Here is a 10,785-nt window from a genome sequence, read left to right on the forward strand (position 1 = left end):
CAATAATGTTGTTGAAGCCGACACCCTGTGATCTTTCAAGAAATTGCTTGATGAGTTCTCTCAACAGGAGACCCTAAAATGTAATTGAAAGTGAACATTTGGCTGATCTGCTATTTGTAACAAAGATAATTATGGATATTTTACAGCTGCATTATAATCACATATTACATAAAAAAATACCTTTAAACATAAAACATTTATTTAATAGCAATAAACAAATAGAACCCAACAACCTAACATTTGGTTACATTCCTTTTGGAACCATGGTCAGGGTAAATTCTAATTCAATTTCCAATTCCTTTTCAAAATGAATTCCCAATTCTAATTCCTTTTTCCTTTTTAAAATGAATTCCCAATTCCAATTCCTTCGAAGGAGTTGGAAATGGAATTGATATTTTAGAGGCATAATTGTTGTGATTGTTTAACTGCTTTCATTTGATGCCAACAATCAAAAAACCTAGCAGGGATGGCCAGGGCTATTTGTTGTAAAAATAGAATTAGTTACTGCTGCTTTTAGGTGGGTTTATTGAAAATCATAGTATAAAGACATACATCAAACCAAAATATTGTATAACAAAATTCAGCACTCATATTTTGCACTATATGATTGAGACAAGGAAAAGAACACAATGTAAGAAATCAACGTGATGCATTATTGTGAGACAATATCTATTTACTCCTGGATTACAGGTCTGCACTCGTCAGAATACTGTACAGTGATTAACCATCTAAATCACTATACCAAAACAAAGAAAAGACTACATAAATAACACTGAAGGATGACAACACATGCCATGACATGGGACGTAACCATTTCAAAGTTTAATATAGGAATATACTGGCAGAACATAAACAACAACATAAACAAGATGATAGGCCAACCTAAAACAGGTCAATGTTAGCTCATTGCAAGAAATTAGCAGCATCCACTTTCATTCCTTTGTGTAAAACAGCAGATTGACTGTCTCCTACAAAGTATCACAGTTAGAAGTGTTTCATCACCATGTTTCCCTCAGAGTCCTGTGTAAACAGTGGATGTGGTTGAAAGTCCTTGTCAACCTGGATTGTAGCTCTGCCTGAGGGTGCTTTGCTGGTCGTCCATCTGCTCTGTGCCTGGGTTCTTCTGTCTTTCAGAGGGCTATTCCCGGCTCTCCTCTCTATGTTGTGGTGGGAAATTACCTTGTTTCCCTGGGAATCTTGAGTGAACAGCATTGCCAGGGTGCTGCATGTGTTCTCCTCGGTTCTTGCTCTTTTAGGTGGCCTCTGCAGTTTTTTGTCCAGCTCCCAGTTCATTTGGATAGGGGTTAATGGTGAGCTCTTCGAGGGAGACATGGCCCGCGTTAATGTGGCCATGCACATATTCTCCTTGCCCACATCCACACTGCCCTCCAAGCTACGGGGAGATTCCATTTGTTGGCGGTCAGAAAACTTGTATTTTTTCAGAGTATGGAGGGTGGAAGTGCTCTTATCAAGGTTCAGTAACCTTCTCCCAAAACTCTCCAGGTTCAGCTCTTCACTCAGCCAGCTATTGTTTTCTTCTTTCCCATGAGAGCTCTTCCTGTCAGGCAACATGTCCATCACTCGGTGTGCTATGACTTGATTCCCCTGGGAATCCTGGGTAAAAACACATCGAGTCAAACCAGTTCCCTGAGTGTCTGCTGAAGTTCCACAATCTGAAACATACCTTCCATGGGGGATAGCACAACCAGCAGTTTTGGATACGTTTTCCCAGCACTTATCTGATGTTTCTACAGCGTATAAATCAGCTCCAACAGCCCTCTCTATTTCTGTTGTATTCAAATCAATTTTGCCAGAGTTTTCTGAAAGGTTGTAAGATTGGCTTTGCTCCTTGCATTTATGAAGACATTTCTCATTCCCTTCATCACTGGCTTCATAAATGTGATGCACTTCTGAGCTGAATTTATTCATCCCTTGTTCAGTGTCCTCCTGACTCAGGCCATTGGAGTACTCATCCTCCCACAAGTGGAGAGCAGCGCTGTCAGCCTCCCATTCCAATTCCACTGTGTCCTCGGGACCACTGCAGCTGTGTAGCTCCTCTGTCAGATCTGGGCTGGACTTCCATTTTGGTACAGTTTTGCAAGATGGAGTAGGTGTTGCAAGGTTAAAATCTGGACTGCTACTTTTATTACCTGTTGGGTTAAAACACTGGTTAATATGTAGAACAGTACAAAAGGCATACTGTCGGTGGCACTTTTTTTTTTAAAAAGTTTTTTTCTTAATATTAAATCGATATTGACAAAAAGTAACAACCTATTACAATAAACATTAACACAAAAGCAACTAGAATTGGATATCTACAAACAAAAGCAAATAGGGACATATTGAAGCCAAGGTATCGCACAACTCACCGGTACACTGCAGAGTGAAGAAAGAATAGATGCTGGCTTGCTTCGCTCTGGGCAGCGGTGTTCTGGTCTGAGTGAAATTCAGCGCCACTGGTATATTATAACTGCCCCTGGCCAATGGATTTAGCAACTTGGAAATGGGGCGGATTGGCCGCAGCTGGAAGAGAACAAAATGAGCTACAGAATGCAGTGCGCACAGGATGTTATTGTATGGCAGAAGGCTGGGGTGGGATATGTAAACTCCATTCGGACCGCTTGTGCACTGACATTCTATATATTTTTTTTTAGCACTGAACAGATTATTTCCCCCCCCCCCCCCATCTTCAAATAGATTGCAGTAAACTCATATTTGGGGGTTATTATCAGGGTTGAGGCCAATTCCTGTTTTTCAATTCCAATTACATTTCCAATTTATTTTTAAAATCAATTCCCAATTCCTTCAAATGTATATTTTAGAGACAGAATAATTGTTGTGATTGTTCAACTGCTTTCATTTAAGTGATTTGCTGCCACTATAAGCAGCTCATTTGAACAGAATACTGGCAATTGCAATGTTGATCAATTATGTGTTGGAATTGATTAAAAGGGAATAGAACAGAGAATTGATTTTAAAAATGAATTGGAATTGAAAGACAGGAATTGACCCCGACCTTGGTTATTATGGTATTAATACAGTTTGCTATTAGTGACACTGTTCCAGACTGTTTGTTTTTCAGTAACTCTTCGAATATGGTTGTTTTCACTGGTACCTGTTTCCTCTTTGCCTTCAGCTCAGTGGTGTCTAACCAGACCCCACAATCCTCTGCTTCAGTTGCAGAAGATCCCTTTCCTGTCTTCATCTTCCTCTGCAGAGGCTGTCTCTAACCACCACTGCACAAAGAAGCCACTCTGGAACAAAAAATATAGATATTCTGTAACTAAATAGCAATGTATTGGCTACAATTCACTGTAGAAAAGCAAGGTACAAAGTGCATAACAATTAAAAAAGTAAAGATGTGTTCACTTAATACAGCTAGGCTCAAACAGCAGGAGTAATGTCCCCAGTGGGTATCAGAGTCCTGTTTATTCCACTGATAGTTATTATTATTATTACTAGCAACACTGTTCCAGGACCATCTGTGTTCCACTAATTACAGCAGGTACCAGTAAAACAAATGATGAGAGTAAATTAATATAATATACCAAGACCCTGAAACAACCCACAAAACATTGTTTTAAAATGTAAGCTGTCAGAAAAAAGTTTAACATTAAAATGCCGTACTACGAATCACAGTTCATTTTATCACTGTCTTTTTCATATCAATTCTCTTGTTTAGAAATAGTATCTTTCTTCATTATTATGGTTACGCTACACTTAACTCTCATGCTCAAAAATAAGAACATTCTGCCAAATTTTTGCTCGTTAAGTTCTTTTAGGTCATTTTATGACAAAGTGAGGAAAATATAGAAATTATGAATTTATTTATAAAATATTGGTTAAAACGTTACTGCAGATTACCTTTTAGTTCAGGGCGAAGCGTCGGATGAAGAAACGGTGTTGAAATAAGAATAAGCAGGTGTTGAAATAATAGTACTGTAACGGAGTTAGTTTGATGGTGACATGGGTAGGTTTAGGGATGTAAATCGCATATGATGTGGCGTGGACTGAAGTTGCAGCTGTATTTTGTTTTACTATATTTTTGTAGATAACTTTAGATTTTTTTTATTTTCCGCATTTTTTTCTGTTTAAATTAATACAATAAAGGTCAAGGATGAGAAACTTGGTAGAATTTTGTGTTTTTGAGTGTGTGAGTTAAGTGTTAGATTATTTTGCACCCTCGCTCGAATGGCTACATCCGACTCTCAGCGCCCTGAACTAAAGGTAAACGCATTATTGTTTTCACCTAGTATTTCATAAATTCACAATTTCTGTATTTTCTGCACTTTATTGTTGTTTAAATTACCTATTAAAGTTAAACGAGCAAATACTTGGCAGAATGTTCTATTTTTTAGTGTGTGCGTTAAGGGAACCGTACCCATCATCATCATCATCATCATTATTATTATTATTATTATTATTATTATTATTTTACATGTGTATAGTTTCTTGTTCTCTTAAGGTTTTGTTGTTAAGAAAAATCTCAAATTACCAAAAGAAACAACATGGTTACTCACCGCTATATTAAAAAAAAAAATATTTAAACAATATAAAACAATATAAAATATTTTTATAATTAAAAAAAAGAAAGAAAACTATCCCTGCCAGATCAATTTTTAGATAAACAATTAAGAATATTAATAACACGCACAGACCAAAAAAAAACGTGTTTAAAGGAATAAAAAGCTCGTTTAAAAATATTTTCAGTCCGTAGGTTATTTAGTTTCTCTTGATCCCGCCGGAGATTTTAAACGGGTCCTTCGTCTTTCCCCAAACAGAATGCTGCTGTTCAGATCGACTGCCTGCAACCACGTCTAAATTATTAACTTAGCGATGTATCTTTTTTTGTAAAATATGTATATTTATTGTTCTATGGTCAAACCTTATTCAACAAGAAGATTCAAACAAATTTTGTTTACTTTGTTTACATTCTATATATATATTTTTTAGACACCTATGTTTGTTGATGCCGGAGTGACGTAAGAGCAGTGCGTCGAGCGTAGCTTTGTTGTTTACGTTATCTCAGTTGACAAGAAGGTAAGTAGGAAGTGATTTGATATTTTTTATACTAAAAAAACCTTTCAAATCCGTTTAATTCATTTGGAAATATTGTGATCATAATATGAGACGATTAAGTTAAATACTGCCTTGTCGTATTAGCTCGGAACTGGCGTGTAAAGCTGAGAGTGAGAGCTGGGTGCGAGAGAAACATAGAAATGTTTAGATTGTATGAATGTAAACGCTGAAAAAGACATTTAAGTTAGTTATTTCACTGTTACATGCTTGTCGAAGTGGCGAAGTTACTAAATAGTGAATGTTTGCTACTGTTACTGTACTGTTAATGAAAATTGTTTTAAGTATCTACCGGTATTTTGTGTGTGTGTGTGTGTGTGTATATATATATATATATATATATATATATATATATTATTATTTTTTCTTTTCTTTTCTTAGTACATAGTCCATGTTAAGTCTACGGGCTGTGAGTGAACTCTTAATTCCTAGTTGAGTTGACAGGGCCGTAGGCAGCCATGAAAAATCACACTCAACTTTAATTGTTTCACTGTTTCCACATTGTCGGTAAGACATTTGCTTTAAAGACAATTGACCCAGTTTGTGAAATGCATCCCTCTGTCTGTTCCAGAGTTTTCCGACCTATACCGATTTCTTACCTGTCATCATGTTTCACGGAATCCCAGCTGCAGCAAGCACAGGAGGAGGTGAGACTGCAGTGCTGTCCTACAGTCAGCTGCTTTACATTTTCATCTCATTCGAACAGTTACAGCACTACTTACACTGTTCACTAAGTGAGGCAGAGTCGTCCTAAATAAGTAGAGTGGAATAATATTATCAGAATGTAGCTAATACATGTTATCTCTGCCTCAAAATCGAACTTTTATTTTTCAGCCCCAGCTAATAAACCAGAACTGTATGAGGTAAGCTTCTACTTTAACATCCAATGGGCACCTGACACTGCAAAACGTAAACCACATTTGAAACCTTGGCCTACTGTATTCTAAGCTAATTAGATGGTAAACTGTGTTTTGTGTTGTTTAAAATAAAGGAAGCAAGTAGGACAAGTAAAGTAATTGGAAGGTTAACATTCTAAATCTTCATTTTTACAACATTGAAGGCTTTCTGTGACAGTATCCTGAGTGTAAGAATTTGCTGATTTGTGTGATTATAATTGACACAAAAAATATGACACTGATTTTCTTGATTTTCAGGAGGTCAAATTGTATAAAAATGCCAGGGAACGTGAAAAGTAAGTATACATATACAGTCAGCAAAAGTCCTACCTGACACACTAATCCATCTAAAACAGCCCCAGCATGAAATCGTATGTTGTTTTGCTGCTCAGTAAGCCTGGTGTCTTTGGTGAAACATTAAATGTGCATAATAAAAATACCTGTGGAAGAAGAGAGGTGGTATGTGGTATTCACCAGTATGGTGCTGTTTCACATATTCATATTAACTGTTTAAATTATACCACTCGTACTGATCTGATTAATAGTGAACGTGAATCACATTCTGGAACCTGTATGTACTCTTATCCTTTGGGTTCTTCCTCCAATTAATTACCATGTTTGTTTTGTGTAAGGTCATCAGGGCATCTTTGGGCTCTAGTTCATTGTAAAGTTCATTGTAGAAAAATCTGTGTAAATTAATTTGCTTTTCTCTGTTTCTAGGTATGACAACATGGCTGAGCTGTTTGCTGTAGTAAAGACGCTTCAGGCTTTAGAGAAAGCTTACATCAAGGACTGTGTGACCCCTAATGAGTGAGTGTCTTAGAGAAAGCTTACATCAAGGACTGTGTGAGACCCCGAATGAGTGTCTTAGAGAAAGCTTACATCAAGGACTGTGTGAGACCCCAAATGAGTGAATCTTTCTTTCTTTTACTTAAACACGCAACAGTGAATTCCTGCCACCAAATTAAACTTATGTACAGTACTTTCAATAAGTATATTCAAGTAATTATGGGCACACCTCCCTGACTATTAAATATGTCTTCTTAAAGAATTGTGGAACAATATATAGCTGCCTTCTCAATTAAGTTACGTCTGTGGGCACAAGGAGCATTTATTGTTAATTATTATTATTAATTCGTTATTTAGCAGATGATTTATCCAAAGTGACTTACAGAGACTTAGGAGGTGAATTATGCATCAACAACTGCTGCAGAGTCACTTACAATAGGACCTCACTTTTACGTCTCATCCGAAGGACGGAGCACAAGGAGGTTAAGTGACTTGCTCAGGGTCACACACAGTGAATCAGTGGTGAGCTGGGATTTCAACTGGGAACCTCCTGGTATCAAGCCCTTTTCTTTAATCACTGGACCACCAAGCCTCCTAGCTTATTTAGGAGTGATAACCAAGACTTTAAAAAGATCATACACATTTTTATAGCTGCACATAGTTATATTCACATATTGTATTCAACAGCGGGCAATTTTGTTTTGCATCATTGAGTTCTCCATGGCTTGTTCTGTGCCAGTATCAGAATCGAGCCCTCTAGGTGAGCTAGATGAGCTACAGCATATGGAGATATACTCCAAGCCAAGTGAAGTCATGCCAGCCTTGTCTGCGCTATTAGTGCAGATGATAGAGATGACTAAGCTGCTGAATGTGCTTCTCCAGGTACACGGCTGCCTGCTCCAGACTGCTGGTTCAGTACAAGGCTGCTTTCAAGCAGGTGCAGGGGTCCGATGTGGGCTCCATTGACGATTTCTGCAGGAAGTACAGGGTAAGTACAGAAAAACAGACTGCAGCACTGTCATCTTCATACAAGGCATACTGTAATGATAATAGTGCAAGCATATTCATTGTTTCAGTCTGTGCAGTTAAGTTCTGAGGAAACCAGGCAGATTTATAGTCATCAACACGGAGATGAATGACATTTTCTGATTGCTCAACAAGCCAACTCACTATCTGCCTCAAGGGATCTCTAAGCAACAACCCAGTGATACCGTTCAGATCTGTTATTTGAAAATGCTCATGCCAGATAGGTATGATCTGTTTATTTACTGGGTATTGTCTTTCCTAGCTGGACTGTCCACTGGCTATGGAGAGGATTAAAGAGGACAGGCCAATCACCATTAAAGATGACAAGGGCAACCTGAACCGTTGCATTGCAGATATTGTTTCGGTAAGTCAGCCTGGTGCCCATGATACACACAAAGTTGGATCAGGTAGCATTGTTTCCTGTCCTCGGTTATAAACAGTAGCAGACCACATTTATCCCTGCCACCAGCTCTAACCAATTAACCAAATTGATTCCAAACCTCTCTGCTTTCATATCTAGGCTACATTGCATTTTTGAAACTGTAACCATCATATCACGCTACCTCTCTTCAAATGAATTCTTTAACCCTACAATTAGATTTTAAATACCGTTAAATAATAAAACAAAACTATGATTACTGTGTTGAATTATTTAATGCCAACACTACATAAAACAGTAAAAAAAATACATCAGTTACCTTTCATGTTTTTTGTTTTAAATCCACTATAAGGATAGCTATGCCATAATTAAAGTTGAACACTTGCGCTAGGTTTTAATTTAAATACTTTTTAAATGATGTTCTCTTACCCTGTTTATCTCATTCTAGCTTTTTATCACAGTGATGGATAAGCTGAGACTGGAGATCCGAGCCATGGATGAGGTAATAGACACTAAATGTTCTGCTAATAAGAACATTCTGAGTCAAGAGTTGTTCAGGTAATATGTCTGTATGTCAATTTCCAGATCCAGCCAGACCTAAGGGAGCTGGTGGAAACCATGAACAGAATGAGTAACATGCCCCCAGATTCTGAGGCGAAGGATAAAGTCAATCTCTGGTATGTTACTTGATGGGTAACGTACAGTAGTGTGCAAATGTATTAGAACACCTCAAGATTTTCAATTTGATATCCTTTCTATACCTACCTGCATGAAAACCTCTGGGTGTGAGAACGTCAGCTTTTGGTCAGTAATCCATGATATAGAAACAATAGACACTTGTGTAAAAATGTTAGACCACTTCTATATTAGACACAGTGTATAATATTTGTTGAAGTTTTACAGAAAAGGCCACCACACACCAGACCTGATGTGACAAGTCTAACAGAACGTATACTTTTAACAAGAACCTTTTTTTGCTTCTTTTTTTTCTTAAGTCTTGTGTGATTATTAAAAATATAATCGTGTTCTACAAAAGTGAATAGTTATAATCTACACAAGTTTTATAAGGCAAGTTTATACAAAGGAAACATGTCAATGGCTATATATAAAATAAACATCGTAGATTTAGTCAGTGTCTCCTCTGGTGTGGAAGGTAATTTCACAAGTGTGGTGTCGCCCCACACAACATCACATCGAGTCCGGTGTGTGGCAGCCTGGACTTTAATTCCAGAAGCAACTCCACTCTCACTATCCAATCATCTGGACTTTATTTGAATGCAACATATACAAAATGCCAGGAGAACTTGGCCAGTTTTATTGGTACTTAAAGCATCGTCTCTGGGTTACATAATTGACTAACCCCTTTGATACCACTGCAGGCTGACGACTCTCAGCGGGATGTCTGCCTCCGATGAACTGGACGACTCCCAGGTCCGTCAGATGCTGTTTGACTTGGAGTCTGCGTACAATGCCTTTAGCCGTTTCCTGCATTCCTCCTAAACTCCCACCTGCATTCTCTGGGGTTCACACGGACACTTCCTTCTTGTGTTCTGAAGGAGGTGACATTACCCTTGCAATGCCTGTTCTTTGCCTTGAAAGTCCTTGGGCTGATTTTTAATCTTGCGGTTTCATAATTGTTTTTGGGTTGAAGTGACGTGTAAAGAAAGTTCTTGTAAACCTTAGGACTGAAGCACTAAGTACTGGGGCATGCAAGGGTTAAACAGAGATGTGCTAAAAATGTTAAGTTCACCATTGAAACTTGCTTTTAAAAAAAAAAAAAAAAAATAGCGCAATTAAAACATGATTTAAGAAATATATATTTAAGTCAATAGTAAACAGCCTTAGGCTGTCATTGTTTTAGCTCTAATATTTTGACATTTTTCTGCACATCTCTGGTTGAACAAGTTTGTACCTGGTATCAGTTAAAGACTATAAAAAAAAATCTCAAGTCTATCTGAAAATGTATTTCCATATCTCTTATTTTCTTCTTTTTATGTTTTAATTTGCAGTTTAAATTTAGGTTCAGGTTATACTGAAAACGAGGCTTAAAAAGGTGTGCAGGTAGTATTGTGAATGAAATAATACATAGAATAAACTGAGCAGGGCCTGTCTGAACCAATTTACAATTAGTTCACAAATGTATATTGATTTGAAAATAAAGTTGAAGTCATATAAAAAAAAATATCTCTACACACAGTCTTGTGTAAATCAATCTCTTCACCCTTGTGCTCTGTGTTTAGTCAGAGGTCTCAAGCTTGTGATTTTAAAATGTGTGCAGTCTGTGCCAGGATATAAAAAACATTAGATTCTAAATTTGCCTCTGTTGAATTAGGTTTTCAGCTGAGACACTTTCTGTATTATCCCAGTATATCAAATATTGGAATGCTTACAGTACTATATTGCATCTTCCAGCAAACGAAGTTGAGGTTGTCTCTGGTATCTTGGTTAATATATAATATAGTGTAATAAACTCTGTGGTTTTAGGAACTGTATTTATTTATAGGCTGCATTTCTCTGAAGAAATTGTAAATAAAACCTTGCTTTAGTAATCAATGACCTGCCTTTTTAAGAAGTACATTTATTTGCTATGTTTTCCAATTTATCCCATCCATGCTACAT

General features: G+C 37.2%; 2 protein-coding genes across 3 annotated transcripts; one reads left to right on the forward strand and one right to left on the reverse strand.

Moving 5' to 3' along the window:
* Window positions 1-800: 800 nt before the first annotated feature.
* On the reverse strand, window positions 801-4,850 carry LOC117399359 (aurora kinase A and ninein-interacting protein). The gene is made up of 4 exons (XM_059021437.1): window positions 4,521-4,850; window positions 3,116-3,254; window positions 2,370-2,523; window positions 801-2,150 (listed from the first exon to the last, which is right to left on the reverse strand). The coding sequence occupies exons 2-4, from the start codon at window positions 3,203-3,205 to the stop codon at window positions 985-987; spliced, it is 1,410 nt and encodes a 469-aa protein (XP_058877420.1). The 5' UTR covers window positions 3,206-3,254; window positions 4,521-4,850; the 3' UTR covers window positions 801-984.
* A 92-nt stretch (window positions 4,851-4,942) lies between these two features.
* On the forward strand, window positions 4,943-10,722 carry vps28 (VPS28 subunit of ESCRT-I). Of its 2 annotated transcripts, none has more exons than XM_033999108.3 (10): window positions 4,943-5,040; window positions 5,648-5,723; window positions 5,911-5,939; window positions 6,231-6,268; window positions 6,693-6,782; window positions 7,644-7,749; window positions 8,050-8,151; window positions 8,615-8,668; window positions 8,752-8,843; window positions 9,546-10,722. In XM_033999108.3, the coding sequence occupies exons 2-10, from the start codon at window positions 5,684-5,686 to the stop codon at window positions 9,664-9,666; spliced, it is 672 nt and encodes a 223-aa protein (XP_033854999.1). In that variant the 5' UTR covers window positions 4,943-5,040; window positions 5,648-5,683; the 3' UTR covers window positions 9,667-10,722. The 2 variants fall into 2 exon arrangements, with proteins under 2 accessions (XP_033854999.1, XP_058877421.1); XM_059021438.1 differs by lacking the exon at window positions 4,943-5,040 and adding an exon at window positions 5,114-5,200.
* Window positions 10,723-10,785: the final 63 nt, after the last annotated feature.

Source organism: Acipenser ruthenus, chromosome 4, assembly GCF_902713425.1.
Source record: "Acipenser ruthenus chromosome 4, fAciRut3.2 maternal haplotype, whole genome shotgun sequence".
NCBI classification, from domain to species: domain Eukaryota; kingdom Metazoa; phylum Chordata; class Actinopteri; order Acipenseriformes; family Acipenseridae; genus Acipenser; species Acipenser ruthenus.

What these genes read in the sequence shown, in the direction of transcription:
- LOC117399359 (XM_059021437.1), bottom strand. Translation starts at nt 3,205, where the DNA reads ATGAAGACAGGAAAGGGATCTTCTGCAACTGAAGCAGAGGATTGTGGG. An exon ending in TGAAGGCAAAGAGGAAACAG is followed by an intron (nt 2,524 to 3,115) that starts GTACCAGTGAAA and finishes GTTCTCTTCCAG; the next exon opens with CTGCGGCCAATCCGCCCCAT. An exon ending in CTTCACTCTGCAGTGTACCG is followed by an intron (nt 2,151 to 2,369) that starts GTGAGTTGTGCG and finishes TTAACCCAACAG; the next exon opens with GTAATAAAAGTAGCAGTCCA.
- vps28 (XM_033999108.3), top strand. Translation starts at nt 5,684, where the DNA reads ATGTTTCACGGAATCCCAGCTGCAGCAAGCACAGGAGGAG. An exon ending in ATAAACCAGAACTGTATGAG is followed by an intron (nt 5,940 to 6,230) that starts GTAAGCTTCTAC and finishes CTTGATTTTCAG; the next exon opens with GAGGTCAAATTGTATAAAAA. An exon ending in AATGCCAGGGAACGTGAAAA is followed by an intron (nt 6,269 to 6,692) that starts GTAAGTATACAT and finishes CTCTGTTTCTAG; the next exon opens with GTATGACAACATGGCTGAGC.